Source organism: Oncorhynchus clarkii, chromosome 3, assembly GCF_045791955.1.
Source record: "Oncorhynchus clarkii lewisi isolate Uvic-CL-2024 chromosome 3, UVic_Ocla_1.0, whole genome shotgun sequence".
NCBI lineage: Eukaryota > Metazoa > Chordata > Actinopteri > Salmoniformes > Salmonidae > Oncorhynchus > Oncorhynchus clarkii.
The window spans coordinates 25,533,605-25,556,480 of record NC_092149.1 but is presented as its reverse complement, the minus strand read 5'-3'; the positions used below and the strand labels follow the sequence as shown (position 1 = coordinate 25,556,480).

General features: G+C 42.8%; 2 protein-coding genes across 4 annotated transcripts in view; one reads left to right on the top strand and one right to left on the bottom strand.

The window, feature by feature from the left end:
• Positions 1 to 1,034: 1,034 nt before the first annotated feature.
• LOC139391713 (hemojuvelin-like) lies at positions 1,035 to 12,019 on the top strand. 3 transcript variants are annotated; one of them, XM_071139204.1, is made up of 4 exons: positions 4,246 to 4,332; positions 6,162 to 6,313; positions 6,482 to 6,996; positions 7,959 to 12,019. In XM_071139204.1, exons 2-4 carry the CDS (start codon positions 6,217 to 6,219, stop codon positions 8,619 to 8,621), a joined length of 1,275 nt encoding a protein of 424 aa, XP_070995305.1. In that variant the 5' UTR covers positions 4,246 to 4,332; positions 6,162 to 6,216; the 3' UTR covers positions 8,622 to 12,019. The 3 variants fall into 3 exon arrangements, with proteins under 3 accessions (XP_070995323.1, XP_070995313.1, XP_070995305.1); XM_071139222.1 differs by lacking the exons at positions 4,246 to 4,332; positions 6,162 to 6,313 and adding an exon at positions 1,035 to 1,268; XM_071139212.1 differs by lacking the exons at positions 4,246 to 4,332; positions 6,162 to 6,313 and adding an exon at positions 1,134 to 1,278.
• Positions 12,020 to 12,271: 252 nt separating this feature from the next.
• Positions 12,272 to 22,876, bottom strand: part of LOC139391708 (integrin alpha-8-like) — a 63,497-nt gene continuing 52,892 nt past the window's right edge. The window contains exons 26-30 of the mRNA XM_071139193.1: positions 16,100 to 16,213; positions 15,854 to 15,967; positions 15,643 to 15,744; positions 13,974 to 14,096; positions 12,272 to 13,894 (exon numbers count right to left, since the gene is read on the bottom strand). Of these exons, the coding sequence (XP_070995294.1) occupies positions 13,808 to 13,894; positions 13,974 to 14,096; positions 15,643 to 15,744; positions 15,854 to 15,967; positions 16,100 to 16,213 (540 nt within the window). The 3' untranslated portion in view covers positions 12,272 to 13,807. The remainder of the gene's footprint in view (positions 13,895 to 13,973; positions 14,097 to 15,642; positions 15,745 to 15,853; positions 15,968 to 16,099; positions 16,214 to 22,876) is intronic.

Below are 22,876 nucleotides of genomic sequence, written 5' to 3'. Positions count from 1 at the left end.
ATCCCAGAAATATTCCATATGCACAACAAGCGTATTTCTCTCAACTGTTGTGCACAAATATGTTTACATCGCTGGTAGTGAGCATTTTTCTCCTTCGCCAAGATAATACTGACAGGTGCGGCATATCAAGAAGCTGATTAAACAGCATGATCATTACACAGGTGCACCCTGTGCTGCGGACAATAAAAGGCCCCTCTAAAATGTGCAGTTTTGTCACACAACAAGTTTGAGGGAGCGTGCTATTGGAATGATGACTTCAACAGTCTGATCAACTCTATGCAAAGAAGATGTGTTGCTGCATGAGCTAAATGTTGGTCACACCAGATACTGACTGTTTTATATATATATATATATATATATATATATATATACACCCTTACCTTTTGTTTAAGGTATCTGTGACCAACAGATGCATATCTGTATTCCCAGTAGTGTGAAATCCTTAGATTAGGGCCTTATTTCAATTGACTGACTTCCTTATATGAACTGTAATTTAGTAAAATCTTTGAAATTGTTGCATGTTCCATTTATATATTTTTTTCAGTATAGATTCCACGTCACAATACCTTGACAAATTACCTTGAAACAACGTTGATTCAATTCAATTCAGTTTTGCCCTGTGGGAGGATACTATACTTCATATACTTCATATAATTCGTATGAATAACTTAACATAATATATCATACTAAGTGTAAAAGGTTTATGCACAGAATAATACGAATTTTCCCGAGATCAGCCAGTGCAATATTAACAAATGTCAACTTTTTTTACTCAACTGGCTACGATATCTGTCAAAATTACATGAACCGATTTTCTTGGGGATTTATGATAGCCTGCGAACCAAGAGGGCAACAAATATAGAATGGCCTCCTATAAAAATAAGAAAACACACTAGCAACAACAGGATGCAAATAGAACAGGTTGCCAGAGCCGCTGTGATAGTTTGAAATAGCCCCCCGGTGGCTAGCAGAGTGTGCGCCCAAGTGGACAGTTGTTACGCGAGCAGCAGGTGTTCGACACGAGTGATTTATACCACTCGTGGAGAAACACTGTTAAATATCTCACTCATCTGATAGCCGACATCGAGGGAGGAAGGAAAAGCGGCTTGCCATGAAACCAGTTTGAGACTGGACATCAGTGTCGGCAGCTCACTCTGACAGTTTGGGAGTTTGGTGTCAGTGCAGGCAAAACCTACTTCGCCTTTTTCCTATTGGAACGAGTGAGGTGGGGACATTTACGCAGTATCTCATACGGAGCTTCAACAGAGGTGTGATTTGGTGAGGATATGAATGGTGCTTTGCCTGGTTCATTCTTAAAATAATCACGTGCTACACAATTCAGAAATGTGGCCTATTATTTACCTACCCACTGGGCACAGACGTCAATTCAACGTCTATTCCACGTTGGTTAAACCTAATTTCATTGAAATTACGTGGCAACAATGTTGATTTAACCAGTGTGCCCAGTAGATACTACTATTTAATTGTGAGCTATGAAGAATGTATGGATTGGGTCAAGCAAGTGTAAAGCTTTTATTTGGTTGGAACTAATGTTTTTCTAACATTGTACAATTCACTTTGTCCCCTAATGGAACTTGTTGCTTTAAATACTTTCTCCATGGCCTAATATTAGAACAAATTCCCTGTCATTGTGAGTAAATCAAGAAATACAGCCTAATGGCATGTACTGTAGACTGACATTTGGGTGACATTGGCAATGTGGAATTTAAGGTTACATCAGCAGTTATATAACAACAATAGAATGATATCCTTATATTTGCCATTCATTAATATAATAATACCCCTTGAATAGTCCTGAAGTACAGCAATTGATTGTCATAAATATTTGTTTTAATCAAACCTATGCTTTCACAGATAATTCATATTGATATAGATAGAATGTACAATAGATAGATTATCAATAAAATAGATCATACGAGTGAGGTGGGTCTAAAAACTCAATCAGTCTAAAGATATTTGAATGTTTGATAGTGACCATCGAAAAACACTGACCTTCCCACTGTCGCAGTTAAGACATGTGACAGTGGGAAGGAAAACTTCAGGTGGAAGGAAACCTTGAGAGAGCGAGAGAGAGCTGCACTATTACAAATACAAAGATGCTATGATGTGCATACATTCATTGACCTTTCCTATGCAGACACAACCAGATTGGATTCACATTAAATTCTCATTCATCAATAAATCAAGTGAGGTTGAGCCAAACATCGAATCGCTTGCTCTGTGTTTGTGGTCTTTGTGTCCAATACAAGTTGGGGATTGATCTAATGAATGAGTGAAAACCACTGGTCTTTAAGTGAGCTGGAGTTGACATGTAGAACCACATGGACATGTCACTCCAGGCCAAGCCGTGAGAAAAAAACATCTCTGAGTCTCACATGTGACCAACCTCTGGTGAGTGTGTTTGGTTTTACTATTCATGTGGGGACCAGAGATCCTCATAAGGGTGGTAGCCTAAAACAAATCAAACAAGTGGGGACATTTCACTGTTCCCCACAAGGAAAAGGCTGTTTTAAGCTTAGGTTTAGGGTTAGAATTACATGTTAGAGTTAGGTTTAGTTTTAGGGGGTTGGGGTTAAGGTTAGAGTTAGGTTAAGGGTTAGGGCTAGGTTTGAACCCCACAAGGATAGTAAAACAAACGTGTGTGAAGGGGAGTTAGGGTTTTGTGGTTAACAAGTGTACGGGTGCAGTGTTGCCCTAAAGGTAGTATCGTATTGATGTTTAATCACAAGCGACTGTCTGTGTGTGTGTATGCACACTGATTATTTGCTGTTCATGGATGGAACAAATAGGACCCTGTCAGTGTTGTTGGTCTGTGCACAGAGGGAGGTCACTGTGATTTTCAAAGCAGTGCAAAAAAGAAGGTGGGGGGCATACACCCCCACTCCAAAAGTGCAGCTGCATCAGAATCCATTGGTCGACATTCCAGACCTCAGCCACTACACTAGTGAACACAATGCCCACCGGACAACAAAAGGAGACCAATCTAGGGCATTGAAAAACATTTATTAAAGAAGTGAAGAGACTGGGTTGGGGCTGTTAGTTGGAATACAGTTCAAGAAGATTCATTTGATAATGTAAGTTGAAGATGTGTCTGATTGAAGACTGATTGTGACAACTAGTAGCCATAGCCACTCCCTCCCTGAGTAGTGGAACTGCCGTTGGGCACACCTGCTTACCCTTCCCTCCTCTGCCTTGTAGCCCTGACTATTTCAGACCAGGGGAACACATGAAGGAAATGGTCTGGGTGGAGGGAGAGAGAGTCTGGTATATTTAGCATGCTCTATTTCTGCCCCTGCTGCTCGTAACCCCCCCACCCCTCTTCATACCCCCTCTCCCTGGTGCACTGTACAGGTCTCCCAAACTGTAATAAAGGTCAGACTGTAGTGTTGGTTCAGAGAGAGAGAGGACCACACACAAACGCACTGCACACATGGTTCAATCTGGCCCATGCCATGACGCTTTCAAAGGCACACTTGGCACCAATGCTTTAGGAATGCCTTGTACTGCCAAAGGTTTCACTATGTAATGCACATAAGTTCTGTGAAGGTCTTACCAGAATGTAGGCTTACACCTTTCCTTAAACGTAGATCTTTCCACACATAAATCAAATACAATAATGCCATCCTTTTGGTTACTAAATTGGATATGACAAAGAGAGACTTTCTCTGGCCCTTGTTTGTTCTCCGATGGCAAACGGAAAAGGGAGAAGAGTCCAAATTGAAAAATGCCCAATTGCCCAAGTGACCAACATTGTTGTAGCCTAGCTTTGACAGGTAAATGCTTGCTTTATACCAAGAACTGAAATATAACATAAAATGGGGTTTTGATACATAGTGATGTGGCACACATGGTAGCCATAGTCTTTCTTTGTTTTACTATATTTTGTCTCAAGCCTAGCTTTACAACACTAACAGATAATTGTTTATAATGGCAGTTTATCTACTGTATGGAAACTTAAGCTCTGTAATGAAAATACTGAAGATTATAGGACTATTATTATGGCTATGATTATGGCTGCTTCAAACATGATCTGATCATGATCTGATCTGACCGGTGGTCAGGTGGATAAGACGGTTGATCAAATTATTGGTCCTATTCCTAAATGTGACCAAATGGTGGCCACTGGTGTTGCTTTTCTCTGATTCTTGAATGTTTGTTTGTCAACAGTTTTCTCTCCATTGTCCTCATCTTGTTCATGTCCAAGCAGAACAGTGTTGACTTCCGTCTGAGTGCTGTTGATGGGTTCCAAGAGTGTGGGAGATCGTTTTGCAACAACACACAGTCTTAAATAGTTAGCGTCTATTCAAATAGGTATGAACTACATCTACTTAATTACTTACAATTACAGTTGAAGTCAGAAGTTTACATACACTTAGCTTGGAGTCATTTTTCAACCACTCCAAAAATGTATTGTTAACAAACTATAGTTTTGGCAAATCGGTTAGGACATCTACTTTGTGCATGACACAAGTATTTTTTTCCAACAATTGTTTTACAGACAGATACAGACAGATACAGACAGAGATTATTTCACTTATAACTCACTGTATCACAATTCCAGTGGGTCAGAAGTTTACATACACTAAGTTGACTGTGCCTTTAAACAGCTTAGAAATTCCATAAAATGATGTCATGGCTTTAGAAGCTTCTGAGAGGCTAATGACATAATTTGAGTAAATTGGAGGTGTACCTGTGGATGTATTTTGAAGGCCTACCTTCAAACTCAGTGCCTCTTTGCTTGACATTATGGGCAAATCAAAGTAAATCAGCCAAGACCTCAGAAGAAAATTTGTAGACCTCCACAAGTCTGGTTCATCCCTGGGAGCAATTTCCAAATGCCTGAAGGTACCACGTTCATTTGTACAAACAATAGTACTCAAGTATAAACACCATGGGACCACGCAGCCGTCATACCGCTCAGGAAGGAGACACGTTCTGTCTCCTAGAGATGAACGTACTTTGATGCGAAAAGTGCGAATCTATCCCAGAACAACAGCAAAAGACCTTGTGAAGATGCTGGAGTAAAACGAGCCCTATATCGACATAACCTGAAAGGCCGCACGGCAAGGAAGAAGCCACTTCTCCAAAACCGCCATAAAAAAGCCAGACTTTGGTTTGCAACTGCACATGGGGACAAAGTTCATACTTTTTGGAGAAATGTCCTCTGGTCTGATGAAATAAAAATAGAACTGTTTGGCCATAATGACCTTCGTTATGTTTGGAGGAAAAGGGGGAAGGCTTGCAAGCCGAAGAACACCATCCCAACCGTGAAGCACAGGGGTGCCAGCCTCATGTTGTAGGGGTGCTTTGCTGCAGGAGGGACTGGAGCACTTCACAAAATAGATGGCATCATGAGGTAGGAAAATTATGTGGATACATTGAAGCAACATCTCAAGACATCAGTCAGGAAGATAAAGCTTGGTCGCAAATGGGTCTTCCAAATGGACAATGACCCCAAGCATACTTCCAAAGTTGTGGCAAAATGGCTTAAGGACAACAAAGTCAAGGTATTGGAGTGGCCATCACAAAGCCCTGATCTCAATCGTATAGAACATTTGTGGGTAGAACTGAAAAAGCATGTGCGAGCAAGGAGGCCTACAAACCTGACTCTATTACACCAGCTCTGTTAGGAGGAATGGGCCAAAATTCACCCAACATATTGTGGGAAGCTTGTGGAAGGCTACCTGAAACATTTGACCCAAGTTAAACAATTTAAAGGCAATGCTACCAAATACTAATTGAGTGTATGTAAACTTCTGACCCACTGGGAATGTGATGAAAGAAATAAGGGCTGAAATAAATAATTCTCTCTACTATTATTCTGACATTTCATATAAAGTGGTGATTCTAACTGACCTAAGACAGGGAATCTTTACTAGGATTATATGTCAGGAATTGTGAATAACGGAGGTTAAATATATTTGGCTAAGGTGTATGTAAACTTCAACTGTAGATCTTGTGATCCACTTGTTATATGATAAAATATTACAATTTGTATTCAATACAAATTGCACTCTATCTTGACAAATGGCCGACTGGAGTTGAGCCCAGATTGTGCCTGTGGTAGTGGTGTGGCGTTTCCACCTACAGACCACAGTGTGTAATGTCTGTCTCTATCTATGCCCTGCCTGCATCTGTAGCCCCTGTACTGAGCCTGAGCCTGGTCTGCAGCCCTCGGCCTGAGGCTGGAAGGGGATGGGGACACTGGCCCTTTGCAGCCACTACTCACAGCTGTCATGGAAATGCAGCGTCATAGTGGCAATGCTACTGTTTCACCTGTGCTGCCTGCAAGGTGCTTTCTATGATCCACAGCTTTTGTCTTCAAACTACCCAATAATGTAAAGCAACTGTGATATTTCTGTTACATGCTCAATGGAAAGACATATTTTTTTCTCCTACTATTGTTACGTTATTATTGATTAATAAACTGGAGCTTCCAACTCTCTCCCTCCTCCCACAGTATGGGCATCCTGTCGCATCCTGAGGTGCAACTCTGACTTTGTAGCTGTCACCCTGGACCTTGGGGGCAGTGGAGGGGGCGGAGGAGGAGGCAGCAGAGAGGGCAATGCGGGCTACTGCAGCGCCCTCCGCTCCTATGCCATGTGTACCCGCCGCATGGCCCGTGCCTGCCGGGGCGACCTGGCCTACCACTCGGCCGTGCAGGGCATCGAGGACCTCCTCATCCAGCACAGCTGCCCCAGGACAGGCCCCACCGCGCAGCCCCGGCCCCTGCCACAGGCCCCCATCTCTGGGGACGCCTGTATCTATGAGAAGGGCTACCTCCAGCGTGAGGGCCGGACCCCTGACTATCTCCACTGTGGAGTGTTCGGGGATCCCCATGTTCGCACCTTCCGTGATGAGTTCCAAACGTGCGCTGTACAAGGGGCCTGGCCACTGATAGATAATGAGTATCTATACGTTCAGGCAACAAGCGCTCCCATGAGAGGAGGGGTGTATGCCACGGCTCTCATCACGGTAGGCCTCATTTCTAAAATAATATATAGTAAATTATATTTTATAAAAAAAATTACAACTTACGATCTGTTCTTAAAGGTCCAGTGCAGTCAAAAATTTGATTTTCTACCCTGAGATTTGAATAACACTGTGAAAATTATGATAATGCCATTTTAGTGTAAGAGCTGTTTGAAAAGGCCACCTGAAATTTCTGCCTGTTTTAGTGGGATGGAGTTTTGGCCTTCCTGGTGACATCACCAGGCGGTAAATGAGGTAATATGGCAATGAGAAAGAGAGTTCCAAACCTCTCTGCCAATAACAGCTAGTGTCACGTTGGTATGGAGGATCGGGAGACAGGCACAGGAATGCATAATAGGGGTTTTTATTTCCCAAATTACAGCGTGCCGTGTAAAGGCACAGGGATGAAGACCAAACAAACATGTATACAAAACACAGGGTAGAAATCCAAACAAAAGTGCGAGGAGATCCTCAAATAAATAACACAAGCGCACAATGATACCACACGGGACGAGACCCGTAATCATCTGCGCAATCCACAATGGCACAATAGCTAAAACACACAGCACAGGACATTGGAACAACAATCGACAGGACAATGGTGAACAAAGGGCACACTTATACAATTACTAATCAACTGGGAATAGGGACCAGGTGTGCGTAATGACAGTTCCGGAGGGATCTGTGACAGCTAGTTTTCAGTTTTCCCTCCCCGCTCTTGCTTGAGAAATTGCTTTTTGACAAGAAACGTTAATTTTGGGGGGTACAATTTTGATTGAAAATAATCACAGTAAGATACTTAGTTATTACCCAGAAATTATTATTATTGAGATAAAAATGGCTTCATTGGACCTTTAAAATATAACTATGTACAATGCATGACATGTCTTTATACATAAATAAAGCATACGTACGTCTAGCTCATTGGAAGGGTGTGTTTAACAACAGGGTTGTCTCTCCACCAGATTACCATCATCTTTAAGAACTGGCGCCAGTGTATCGAGCAGCAGATCTACCAGGCGGAGCTGGACAACGTTCCCGCAGCCTTCGTGGACGGCTCAGTGACCAGCGAGGAGAGGCAGGGCCAGCACAGCCTGAGCGTCCACTCTGATCTGCCTGGGCGCCAGGCTGAGATCCGTGCTGCCCACATCGGCACCACCCTGGTGGTGCGTCAGAGTGGGCGGTCCCTGGGCCTGTCAGTACGCTCGCCAAGTGCCATTGCTGAAGCATTCACCCCCGAGCAGGACCTGCAGCTGTGTGTATATGGCTGCCCACCTTCACAGCGCCTAGAGACGCTACCCAGCCCCTCTTCTTCCTCCTCCCTTTCCTCCTCTTCCTCCAGCCAGCCCTCTGCTGCAGCCCATGTCCACTGTGCAGCCCTCCTCCCTGCTAGGGACATCTACTACCAGGCCTGCCTGTTTGACCTGCTGGCCACAGGGGACCTCAACTCCAGCACGGCGGCTGTGGCGGCCCTGGAAGACGCCCGGGGAATGATCTCAGACCCCAATAAGGTGCATCTGCTACTGGTGGGCAATGCCGATGGTAGTAGCCCATGTCTGCCTCTGATCCTGGCTGTGGCTGTCCTATCAGAGCATCTGTTGGCTCTGTGGACGGGGCAGTGTTTATGAACTAGTGACTGGTAGGAGCTGTGGGCATAGCATTAGCCACACTGACTCTGACTGAGCAGATGCTTTAAAAAAAAATCTTGATGGCCTTGTTTCATAAACAACAGGCATCACCTTTGACTGGTTGGAACCCAGTGGCATTGTGCCTGGTTACAGAGGTCAATGTTTCCCTGATTTGTTTTCTTCCAGCAGGAGAAGAATGTTGATAGGAATAAATACAGGTCAATGCTCTCCGTGAGGATAGAAGTGAACTATTGAAGCCTGACACTAGTTGTGTTGATTCTAATCCCTTAACTACGCTGAGACAAATGTATTAAAACAATATGTATTATCCATCTCAGCACAGAGGATGGCCTGTTGAATAATCCAGACAGTTAATGGAATCTTCAACTCTTTTTTTTATATACTTTCTGTTATTTTCTGTTTATTTTATCATGGAGGGAATTTAGTGGTTTATTTATAGTAAATATAATACTACAGTGGTATCATCCTCTGTAAAGAAACTAATTTATCACTAATTTATTATGTCATCTTTGTGTGTCTACATTTGGTTTGCAGTGAGTTGTAATAACGTCTCGATTCATTTCATAAGAGACTGTTTTTGAATGTACGTTTGGTTTATATGTCAGTATTTGTAAGACAATGTTTACAATGTATTGTTCATCCTGTTCATATTTTTACCTACTGTAGTTGCCAAAGTAAAAAATATATCTTCCCAAAGTTACTCATACCATCTTTCTAAAACAATAGAGATCAAACAAGGAGTAAATTACAATAATATATTGTTTTCCAGATGAAATTATCTCCAATTTCCTTCCATGTAATAATGTGATCTCTGTCAAGGATAAAACATATTTATACCTACAGATTCTAATATATTTCCCTTTGTGAGTTTTATTAAATTTGATCGTTTTTTTTCCCAAGACCAGAAAATGGTCTGTATAATGTCCTGAGTGTGTATTTTTAATGAGCGACCTTAACTGGGGTTTTGTGAACCTTGAAATGTCCAATACAACTGCAGTATTCCTCTGGAGGGGCTACTGAGGCAGCATTTGGGTGAGTTGAGTTCTCCTTCGCTGTGACTGGTAGCTCTCTCTTCTGCCATCTGATGTCAGATGTCTTCTCTGGTGTACTGTCCAGCATTCCTGTTGTTGCTTCTGTGACAGCTGGAATGAGTCCATTCTAGACCCCTCTTAGCTTCTCCGATGGAATAGGTCAATGTAGAAAGTGACAGGAGGGGGGTTGTGGTGTCCGGGGCAGTGGTGTTGATCAAAAAGGGGGGGAAATTGTATTGTTTTTTTATTGATTGTATTGGTTTTGATGTGATTCAATAAAAAATTGTTCACAATAAAAAATAAAGTGATAAGAGACAGCGAGGAACCACACCTTAATACAGTAAACAATATTAGAAAATGTATACTTGGCAATTTAAGGACACTTTATTTCAATGATCTTTCAGTATTCTTCCGTACAAAAACAAAACACAAATCAAATTTGTAATGAGAATCCTTCATATTACATACTGTGAATTACTAGAAGTGAAGTAAATTGAAATTAAGTTTGAACCTTACTCTCTTATTGCTCAATTCCATAAGATCCACTTTAGCCGACATCTGCATAGAGGTTGTTTTGGCGATGTCGGAGGTGAACTGTGTTAGCTGTCAAATCCACAAGGGCTCCTGGCATTATACCTCCATCGGACATTGCCATTGGCTGCACAGCGTCGCATTAAGAGAAATCCCATGTAGCCTTGTTTACAAGTTCGAACACTAGAATGTGAGATGTAATCTTCACCTCGATTAGGCTGATAGAAATCCTCATTATTTAGTTTAATGATTTTCAATTAGAGCGTCATTATTTCTATATAGCCTACACTTTCTTATTCTGAACTTCTAACGCCAGTGGGACGGTGTGGCTTCATGACAGTGATCAAGAGCAGCTGCTCACCGATTTGACTGCTCTAATGCAGCTACACCTCCGACGCTGCCAAAACATCAGCCATTTTTCTACCCAAGCCTTTTTTCACTTTAGTGGATAAGTTTATATCTTTTTGGGGGGAGCGGTGGGAGTCCAATAATACATAAAGCATTCCTCCAGAGAGATAGAACACACAAGTCCTTCCTAACCTTATGCATTATTGCTGGGCATCGAATATACAAAATATTGTTTACTGGCTTCGCACCCCAGAAACTGACTTGTGTCAAACAGAAGTCAACTCCTATTTCTCTTCCTCTTTGTCAGCTTTAGTCACCTCCAATCTTACTATTTCAGCTTCGCGCTACACATCCAATCCAATTGTCAATATTCTTAAAATTTGGCCTTAATTCCGTCAACACTTTAAATTCTGTGAATTCTCTAAGTTCCTATATGTAATAATCACCTCTTCCTTTCAGCCAAACCAGCCAAACTGGATTCAGCTTGAAGTCTGTGGCAGAGGAATGGCCTTACTAAGTTTAATGGCCTTTATATTGATGGCACCTTTACATTTGATAGCGAGGTCATCAACATTGGAAATCTACCCCATTCAAGTGTATTTAGGTATTTCCAAATGTAGGTATTTTTGAGATAATCATGTCCTTTGATAACCCATCACTTAATAAAATTAGATCTGAGCAGGAAAAGGAACTTGGTTGAGAGACCTCGAACGAAGTCTGGAATAGTGCCTTGCTTAGGGTAAATGGAAGCTCCTCTTGTGCCCGGCTCAGCTTTATACTTCACTGTATCCATTTCAGTAAGGCCAGGCTCTCCAAATTCAACCCAAATATTGATGGTACATGTGACAGGTGTAAAAGCTCTTTGGCACACTTGACCCACATAATCTGGTTTTGTCCCTGTCTGGCAGACTACTGGTTCACTATATTTAAAACACTTTCTGAAGCATTTGATATAGAGTGGCAGCCTAGTGCAGAAATGGCTATTTTTACCAAACAACAATCCTTCCCTGACCAATAGACTGCTAGATGCCATTGCCTCCCTGTTGGCACACAGAAGGATTCTATTGGATTGGAAATCTATCAACCCTCCCTCAGCCTCTCTTTGGCCCAACTCATTTTCCTAAAATTAGACAAAATTAAGTAGACCTTTCAAGATTCAACCAACTAATTTTATTCCAGCTGGGACCTAATGATATCCTATTAGTATTCTTGTCCCCACCTCCAGCCCTTAAGGTTACTGCTACATAGGCCTATATCATCACCTTCCTCCAGATCAGTATTCTTGGCCCCACCTCCAGCCCTTAAGGTTACTGCTACATAGGCCTATATCATCACCTTCCTCCAGATCAGTATTCTTGGCCCCACTCCCAGCCCTTGAGGTTACTGCTATATAGGCCTATAGCATCACCTTCCTCCAGATCAGTATTCTTGGCCCCACTCCCAGCCCTTGAGGTTACTGCTATATAGGCCTATAGCATCACCTTCCTCAAGATCAGTATTCTTGGCCCCACTCCCAGCCCTTGAGGTTACTGCTATTTAGGCCTATAAAATGAGTACTCTTGGCCTCCCCGCCAGCCCTTGAGGTTACTGCTATATAGACCTAGAAGATCACCTAATCACTTGAAACTGTTAGGCTATTACATTTTTGCTTTGTACTGAAGTAATATTATGTTGTATACTTTAGTGTTGTGTTTTCTGAGATGTAACTCAATGACTCCCTTTCTTTTTAAATGTGTTTGGAATAATTCTGGGTTTGTCGGCTAGTTATGGGGTGTCAGCTAGCGCCTATTAACAATTGGTCTGATTGAATCTAGGCCTAAACCTCTCACATTGGATAATAATGTTAATGTAGTTCCTTTTGTATTTAGCCCAGTCCCACATTCTCTTTTTTAAACAGTTGGACCCATTATAAACACTTCTCTCTTTCAATACTTACAGTGCCTTCGGAAGGTATTCAGACCCCTTGACTATTTCCACATTTAGTTATGTCACAGCCTTATTCAAAAATGTCTTCAATTGTTTCCCCCCTCATCAATCTACACACAATACCCCATGATGACAAAGCAAAAACTGATTTTGTCATTTTTGCAAATATTTTTGGAAATATGACATTTACATAAGTATTCAGACCCTTTACTTTGTACTCAGTACTTTGTCGAAGCACCTTTGGCAGCGATCGAGGGAAAGATGAACAGAGCAAAGTGCAGAGAGATCCTTGATGAAAACCTGCTTCAGGGCGCTTAGGACCTCAGACTGAGTTAAGGGTCGGAATACTTATGTAAATGTAATTGCTCAGTTTTTTATTTTTAAGAAATTTACAAAAATGTCTAAAAACCTGTTTTTGCTTTGTCATTATGGGGTATTGTGTGTAGCTTGATGAGGGAAAATAATGATCTAATCCATTTTAGAATAAGGCTGTAACATAATATATATTTTTTTTAAGTAAAGGGGTCTGAATACTTCCTGAAGGCACTGTATATACTAATATGCCAACAAAAACACTCACATAGACAATAGTATACTAACTAAACAATATACACAAAGAATTTGAACACCAAGTTCTAATAAAATAATACCAGTGTAAACAAGCTTCAGTATCACACAGAATGTCCCAATATTGCACATACACCATCCATAGATATATACAGCCCCCTATGTGTGTGTGTGTGTGTGTGTGTGTGCGCGAGCGTGTATTTGTGTGTGTGTGTGCATTTGATCAATGGTGGAATGTATTTAACAGTGAAAGCAGGCAGACACAAAGTCACTGACATCAGATGGTAACTCCATTTGAAGTTAGCCAGACCGGTTAACTCCAACTGAATTATCCAACCATACAGATCCCCAAGTAGTCTAACCCACAGAGGCAAGCGGTGCATAGAAACATATTCAACTACAAGCAGGGTTAGGACCAGAGTCCATTCTACTGTCCAAGATTGTCTTGAGGCCTTATATACATCCAAGTGGTTGTGTTTGCTTAAATAGTGTTTATGTGTGCAGTTCCATCTGTGTGGGTTGTTCCCAGTCTCTCTGGTGATGTTTGAATACAAGTCTTAATGGCACTTCAGCCTTTGGCCTGTGAGCTTGCAGTCCAATCACTGATGACAGACCAGCTTTAAAAGGGGTAAAGAACCTTTGATCTGTGAGTGCAGTCTGCCTGCAGATCTCATTTCAGTTTAATTTCACTCAAGAGGTGGAACTCCTCCCAAACAGCTTCCTTGAATCAAGAACTGGTCTCCATGGCGCGAGTGGGTGCTCTTAGGCGTCTGCTAATTGGTCAGAGGTCAGCTGCTCACGATCTGACACGTCATCCGCTGGCAGCCGTGCTCGGTCAAAGAACCCACACTGAGGAAGAGAGGGTTAAGTTATACTAAAGGTGTGTGTGTGTGTGTGTGTGTGTGTGTGTGTGTGTGTGTTTGTTTACCTTCCACATGGCCAGTGTTAGCATGGCCAGGACCAGCAGTCCCAGTAGGATGGCCAGGATGATGACCCACAGAGGAACAGCAAACGCCACATCAGGAGTCCCCCACAGCACCAGTGTACCCATCTTTAACACACACAATCACAGTTAGTTACAGGCTGGGTGGGGTTCAGGGTAAAGGTTATTGTAGGTAATAGTTAGGGTGGATGTCACATCTTACTGAAGTGGTGTGTTGGTGTAGGGAGGAGGACTGGAGGCTATAGGGCAGGGTAGAGGTAAGGGTTAGTGTTATCTTATTGAAGTGGTGTGTTGGGGTAAGTAGGAGGTCTGGAGGCTATCCTGCAAGGTAGAGGTCAGGGTTCATGTTAGGGGTATCTTATTGAAGTGGTGTGTTGGGGTAAGCAGTAGGGCAGGGTAAACTCTTAGAATTAGTGGTGACTCTAGGAACCCTGGAGATCCTTGAGGAACCATTGATAGTCAATGGTTCACATTTGCACCTATGGTTAGGTTCATGGAGGAACCTTTAATGTTTCAATGTAGCAAAACCCTTGACTGGAGGCATGTCTTAGTGTGGGCGTGGCTTTTCAGGCCACCCGTGGGGGTAAATGTCATTCCTGTTCATCTGTTCTGTTGCATTGTCATCATATGTTAAGGTTGAACACTGACAGTTTTGTAACTTCAATGGGGTTTACAGAGATGTATGAGTTCCTCGAGAGTCCATGCAAATCCCAAAGTTGGAATAGTTACAACTTTATTACTATATGAATGACTGAATGAAATTGATATTTTCTTTTCAAATCGCCAACCCATCCCTTATGGGATTAATTGACACATAAACAAACATTACAATAATTCGCTATGGTAATTAAATTATCATTCTTCTTCCGGAGTTCTCAGCATTGCGCATTGCATATCGTTCAAAAGTTTGGGGTCGCTTAGAAATGTCCTTGTTTTTGAAAGAAAAGCAAAATTTTTTGTCCATTAAAATAACATCAAATTGATCAGAAATACGGTGTAGACATGGTTAATGTTGTAAATGACTATTGTAGCTGGAAACGGATGATTTTTTATGGAATATCTACATAGCCGTACAGAGTCTGGCCCATTATCAGCAACCATCACTCCTGTGTTCCAATGGCACGCTGTGTTAGCTAATCCAAGTTTATAATTTTAAAAGGCTAATTGATCATTAGAAAACCCTTTTGCAATTATGTTAGCACTATTTAAAACTGTTTTCCAGATTAAAGAAGCAAGTTGACTGAGAACTGAGAACACGTTCTCATTTGCAGCAACGACCTGGGGAATAGTTACAGGGGAGAGGAGGGGGATGAATGAGCCAATTGTAAACTGGGGATTATTAGGTGACCGTGATGGTTTGAGGGCCAGATTGGGAATTTAGCCAGGACACCGGGGTTAACACCCCAACTCTTACGATAAGTGCCATGGGATTTTTAATACCTTTCTTTTAAGGTATCTATACTTTTACTCAAGTATGACAATTGGGTAAATTTTTCCACCACTGTCGAAAACCCTTTTCAAAGGGGTTCCTCATGGAACCTTTTTGAACTGGAAAGGTTCCCCGTGCGGCAATTTTTAGAACCTCAGAAGGTTGTTCCAGGCTCCTTTCCTTCTAAGACTGTATAGGTATGGGTAAGTGTTAGGGGTATCTTACTGAAGTGGTGTGTTGGGGTAAGGAGGCGGGCTGGAGGCGATAGGGCAGGGCCGTCACTCTGAAGGACACGGTGGAGTTGAGGAGGTATGGGTCGTTACGTCTCTGCAAGGTGAATAGATGTTATAGATACTTTATTTCTTAATACTAATAATAACATTAATATGAATACTCCCAGTAGTACATAAGTTTGGGTTTATGTTTGTGTGCTCACCTGGAGGAAGGTGTGAGCCCAGAGTCGGGAGCGGATCTTGACTACAGCGCTCTGACCCCGGTCCAACCGCCCGACCACACACAGAACTCTTAGACAAATGATGTTACTGCAGTTCTACAGAGCGGGTGAGACAGAGAGAGAGAGAGAGTTCATATACATTCCAAAACTGCTGCTGTATAGTAATACCAAACAAGCTGACAGTGAAATCCAAGGCTGCTGATAATGAAGTGCACGTATTGTAAGTACCAGGGTCTTGCTGCTGTAGGGCTGGGCAGCGCTGGTGGCTCGTCTGTAGCGGTGAGGAGAGCTACTGTTTCTCAGAAAGCCCAACAATTCTGGAGTGTCCTGGACAGAGGACATCTGAGAGAGAAAGAGAGAGAGAGGGAGACAGAGAGACACAGAGATAGAGACACAGAGACAGAGAAAGAGTGCGCGTGAGAGCAAGAGGGGAGAGAATTAAGTCACATTATTACATACCACTTATAAGACCAACCAACCATCCATACAAAAAACACTACAGGTACACTTACAGTGCCTTGCTAAAGTATTTAAGCCTATTTTTACTCCTAAACTAATTTAGGCTTGCCTAAACAAAGGGGCAGAATACTTATGCAACGACTATATTTTAGTTATCACATTTTTATGAATCTTTTTTAAAATTGAATTTTTCTTTGACTTTGACATTACATACAGTGGGGCAAAAAAAGTATTTAGTCAGCCACCAATTGTGCAAGTTCTCCCACTTAAAAATATGAGAGAGGCCTGTAATTTTCATCATAGGTACACTTCAACTATGACAGACAAAATGAGGGAAAAAAATCCAGAAAATCACATTGTAGGATTTTTAATGAATTTATTTGCAAATGATGGTGGAAAATAAGTACTCGATTGAGGGACTACTCGATTGAGGGACCTTACAGATAATTGTATGTGTGGGGTACAGAGATGGAGTAGTCATTAAAAAATCATGTTAACCACTATTATTGAACACAGAATGAGTCCATGTAATTTATTACGTGATTTTTGAAGCACATTTACACCTGAACTTATTTAGGCTTGCCATAAGAAAGGGGTTGAATACTTATTGACTCAGGTTTACATTTTGTATTAATAACAAAAAGGTGACACAAATCTCAATGTAATCCATTTTTAATTCAGGCTGTAACACAACAAAATGTGAAAAAAGTAAAGGGGTGTGAATACTTTCTGAAGGCACTGTATATACCTATTTCAATATTTTTTAAACTTTCTTTACTTTAGGTAGATGTTACATATTGTCTACTATATTTATATCATTCCAGGTCAAGCAGCACTAATGTTATCCTTGGGAAGCCAACTAACAGCCCTTCAGAGCCAGATGGCAGAACTGAAGAAAGATAATGCAAGTAATAATGAAATGTGTTCTGAAGAGCTATTGAGTTAATCATTTGCTCAATAGAAAAATAATCACAGTTCTGGATAATGCCTTTAGCCTCTATCCAGATCAAGCAGCAGAACTGTCAGCCCTGGAGAACACAGTGACAGCCAGTGAGAGCCAGGTGGCAGAGCTGATAGCCAAGAAAATACAGGTGACTAAAATGTTTTACTTATCAGAGCTACTACATGTACGCTTCACCTGAACATGATTCAGCTAATGTTAGGATGTGATCAAGCAAAGCAATGTTCTAAAGCTGCATCACAGTATGTTGTTTTCTTGTATGCATTATTTTCTGGCCCTGGAGGCCAGAGTGTCGCGGGGGAGATCTTCGTGGGCTAAACTCTGCCTTGTCTCAGGCAGCGCATCAACTCTTCATTTAACGGATTACAGTTTGAATCGGACAGCAGTCAATCAAATTGTGCCAGGTGAGAAAAAGTTGCACGCGGCAATGCAGATGAATGTCGGTGGGTGAATTCAGTCGTAGCCCATGGAATGATGATACACCAAATTATTATTTTCGGACATAAATACTACACTGTAGTCAACAAAAAACGAATTGCAACTTGCAAAATATGCAGGAAGAAAATGACAGACAGAGGCGCAACAACTTCCAACTTTGTTTCGACATTTGAAGCTACACAGAGAACGGTAAATTGTGGCTAATATAGCCAACAGCTATATATAATTTTGCTTGTGTAGCATGTAGGCTAACGTAACATTAAGTCAACGAGCCTCCATACAGTCAGTCAGTGCGGGAACATGATCATTGCACCCAAGATTGAGCTACAACTGGTTAGGCAGTTGGTAGCCTAAATCCTGCCTGATGTTACTGCTGTTCCTAAAACCATTGACATACTACGTTAGCCTATTATAACCACGCCTACTATGTGTGTGTGTGTGTGTGAGAGTGAGAGAGAAGGTTGGGCGATTGTGTAACGTTAAAGCCTACATTGCCCGATTGCGCCCATAGCGGGGGTCTTTCTCATGACTACCTGGCCTGATGACTCCTTGATGTCCCCAGTCCACTTGGTCGTGCTGCTGCTCCAGTTTCAACTGTTCTGCCTGCGGCTATGGAACCCTGACCTGTTCACCGAACATGCTACCTTGTCCCAGACCTGCTGTTTTCAACTCTCTAGAGACAGCAGATGCGGTAGAGATACTCTGAATGATCGGCTATGAAAAGGCAACTGATATTTACTACCAAGGTGTTGCACCCTCTACAACCACTGTGATTATTATTATCTGACCCTGCAGGTCATCTATGAACGTTTGAAAATCTTGGCCATGTTCTGTTATAATCTCCACCCGGCACAGCCAGAAGAGGACTGGCCACCCCTCATAGCCTGGTTCCTCTCTAGGTTTCCTCCTAGGTTCTGGCCTTTCTAGGGAGTTTTTCCTAGCCATCGTGCTTCTACACCTGCATTGCTTGCTGTTTGGGGTTTTCGGCTGGGTTTCTGTACAGCACTTTGTGACATCAGCTGATGTAGGAAGGGCTTTATAAATACATTTGATTGAGAGTGACAGCCAGTGAGAGTCATGCGGCAGAACTGAAGGGAAAGAATGCAGGTGACTATATATCTTTACTTATAAGAAATACTAAGTATATGTCTCACTTTAACATGATTCAGTTTATTTCAGGATGTGGTAAAGCTACATCTTGGTTTATCGTTTTCACCATAAATTATGTTTCTGCATAAATCATTTTCTAGCCCTGGAGGCCAGAGTGACAGCCAGCGACAGGCAGGTGGCAGAACTGATGGGAAAGAATGCAGGTGACTAAAATGTTTCACTTATAAGAACGACTGCATGTATTCTTCACCTGAACATAATAACATTCAGCTCATGTCAAGATATGAGAAACCAAAGCGATGTAACAAAGCCACATCATGGCTTTTTTCTTGCATAAAAGATCTTCTAGCCCTGGAGGCCAGAGTGACCGCCAGTGAGAGCCAGGTGGCAGAACTGATGGGAAAGAATGCAGGTGACTGAAATGTTTTACTTATCAGGGCTACTACATCTACACTTCACCTGAACATAATTCAGCTAATGTTAGGGTGTTATAAAGGAAAGCAATGTTACAAAGCTAGATCACAGTTTATTTTTTTCTTGTATGCATTATTTTCTGGCCCTGGAGGCCAGAGTGACAGCCAGTGAGAGTCATGTGGCAGAACTGAAGGGAAAGAACGCAGGTGACTATATACACTATATATACAAAAGTATGTAGACACCCCTTCAAATTAGTGGATTCGGCTATTTCAGCCACACTCGTTGCTGATAGGTGTATAAAATCGAGCACACAGCCATGCAATCTCCGTGAACAAACATTGGCAGTAGAATGGCCTTACTGAAGAGCTCAGTGACTTTCAACGTGGCACCGTCATAGGGTGCCACCTTTCCAACAAGTCAGTTCGTAATTTCTGCCCTGCTAGAGCTGCCCCAGTCAACTGTAAGTGCTGTTATTGTGAAGTGGAAACATCTAGGAGCACCAACGGCTCAGCTGCTAAGTGGTAGGCCACACAAGCTCACAGAATGGGACCGCTTAGTGCTGAAGTGTGTAGCGTGTAAAAATCATCTGTCGTTGGTTGCAGCACTCACTACCATGTTCCAAACTGCCTCTGGAAGCAACGCCATCACAATAACTGTTAGTCGCTGACTGATCTAATCAGGATGTATCTAAGCACAGCAATGACAACAAAGCTACCCTCAGAGTATCTGTTTATTAAGATATTATTTTCTTGCTATTTCAGCCCTGGAGGCAAGATTGAGTTTTTATTTTATTTTATTTTATTTTTTTATTTATTTCACCTTTATTTAACCAGGTAGGCTAGTTGAGAACAAGTTCTCATTTGCAACTGCGACCTGGCCAAGATAAGGCATAGCAGTGTGAACAGACAACACAGAGTTACACATGGAGTAAACAATTAACAAGTCAATAACACAGTAGAAAAAAGGGGAGTCTATATATACATTGTGTGCAAAAGGCATGAGAAGGTAGGCAAATAATTACAATTATGCAGATTAACACTGGAGTGATAAATGATCAGATGGTTATGTAGAGATATTGGTGTGCAAAAGAGCAGAAAAATAAATAAATAAAAACAGTATGGGGATGAGGTAGGTGAAAATGGGTGGGCTATTTACCAATAGACTATGTACAGCTGCAGCGATCGGTTAGCTGCTCGGATAGCAGATGTTTGAAGTTGGTGAGGGAGATAAAAGTCTCCAACTTCAGTGATTTTTGCAATTCGTTCCAATCACAGGCAGCAGAGAACTGGAACGAAAGGCGGCCAAATGAGGTGTTGGCTTTAGGGATGATCAGTGAGATACACCTGCTGGAGCGCGTGCTACGGATGGGTGTTGCCATCGTAACCAGTGAACTGAGATAAGGCGGAGCTTTACCTAGCATGGACTTGTAGATGAGCTGGAGCCAGTGGGTCTGGCGACGAATATGTAGCGAGGGCCAGCCGATTAGAGCATACAAGTCGCAGTGGTGGGTGGTATAAGGTGCTTTAGTGACAAAACGGATGGCACTGTGATAAACTGCATCCAGTTTGCTGAGTAGAGTGTTGGAAGCAATTTTGTAGATGACATCGCCGAAGTCGAGGATCGGTAGGATAGTCAGTTTTACTAGGGTAAGTTTGGCGGCGTGAGTGAAGGAGGCTTTGTTGCGGAATAGAAAGCCGACTCTTGATTTGATTTTCGATTGGAGATGTTTGATATGGGTCTGGAAGGAGAGTTTAGAGTCTAGCCAGACACCTAGGTACTTATAGATGTCCACATATTCAAGGTCGGAACCATCCAGGGTGGTGATGCTGGTCAGGCGTGCGGGTGCAGGCAGCGAACGGTTGAAAAGCATGCATTTGGTTTTACTAGCGTTTAAGAGCAGTTGGAGGCCACGGAAGGAGTGCTGTATGGCATTGAAGCTCGTTTGGAGGTTAGATAGCACAGTGTCCAAGGACGGGCCGGAAGTATATAGAATGGTGTCGTCTGCGTAGAGGTGGATCAGGGAATCGCCCGCAGCATGAGAAACATCATTGATATATACAGAGAAAAGAGTCGGCCCGAGAATTGAACCCTGTGGCACCCCCATAGAGACTGCCAGAGGACCGGACAGCATGCCCTCCGATTTGACACACTGAACTCTGTCTGCAAAGTAATTGGTGAACCAGGCAAGGCAGTCATCCGAAAAACCGAGGCTACTGAGTCTGCCAATAAGAATACGGTGATTGACAGAGTCGAAAGCCTTGGCAAGGTCTATGAAGACGGCTGCACAGTACTGTCTTTTATCGATGGCGGTTATGATATCGTTTAGCACCTTGAGCGTGGCTGAGGTACACCCGTGACCAGCTCGGAAACCAGATTGCACAGCGGAGAAGGTACGGTGGGATTCAAGATGGTCAGTGATCTGTTTGTTGACTTGGCTTTCGAAGACCTTAGATAGGCAGGGCAGGATGGATATTGGTCTGTAACAGTTTGGGTCCAGGGTGTCGCCCCCTTTGAAGAGGGGGATGACTGCGGCAGCTTTCCAATCCTTGGGGATCTCAGACGATATGAAAGAGAGGTTGAACAGGCTGGTAATAGGGGTTGCGACAATGGCGGCGGATAGTTTCAGGAATAGAGGGTCCAGATTGTCAAGCCCAGCTGATTTGTACGGGTCCAGGTTTTGCAGCTCTTTCAGAACATCTGCTATCTGGATTTGGGTAAAGGAGAACCTGGAGAGGCTTGGGCGAGTAGCTGCGGGGGGGGGGGAGCTGTTGGACGAGGTTGGAGTAGCCAGGCGGAAGGCATGGCCAGCCGTTGAGAAATGCTTGTTGAAGTTTTCGATAATCATGGATTTATCGGTGGTGACCGTGTTACCTAGCCTCAGTGCAGTGGGCAGCTGGGAGGAGGTGCTCTTGTTCTCCATGGACTTCACAGTGTCCCAGAACTTTTTGGAGTTGGAGCTACAGGATGCAAACTTCTGCCTGAAGAAGTTGGCTTTAGCTTTCCTGACTGACTGTGTGTATTGGTTCCTGACTTCCCTGAACAGTTGCATATCGCGGGGACTGTTCGATGTTAGTGCAGTCCGCCACAGGATGTTTTTGTGCTGGTCGAGGGCAGTCAGGTCTGGAGTGAACCAGGGGCTATATCTGTTCTTAGTTCTGCATTTTTTGAACGGAGCATGCTTATCTAAAATGGTGAGGAAGTTACTTTTAAAGAAAGACCAGGCATCCTCAACTGACGGGATGAGGTCAATGTCCTTCCAGGATACCCGGGCCAGGTCGATTAGAAAGGCCTGCTCACAGAAGTGTTTTAGGGAGCGTTTGACAGTGATGAGGGGTGGTCGTTTGACTGCGGCTCCGTAGCGGATACAGGCAATGAGGCAGTGATCGCTGAGATCCTGGTTGAAGACAGCGGAGGTGTATTTGGAGGGCCAGTTGGTCAGGATGACGTCAATGAGGGTGCCCTTGTTTACAGAGTTAGGGTTGTACCTGGTGGGTTCCTTGATGATTTGAGTGAGATTGAGGGCATCTAGCTTAGATTGTAGGACTGCCGGGGTGTTAAGCATATCCCAGTTTAGGTCACCTAACAGAACAAACTCTGAAGCTAGATGGGGGGCGATCAAT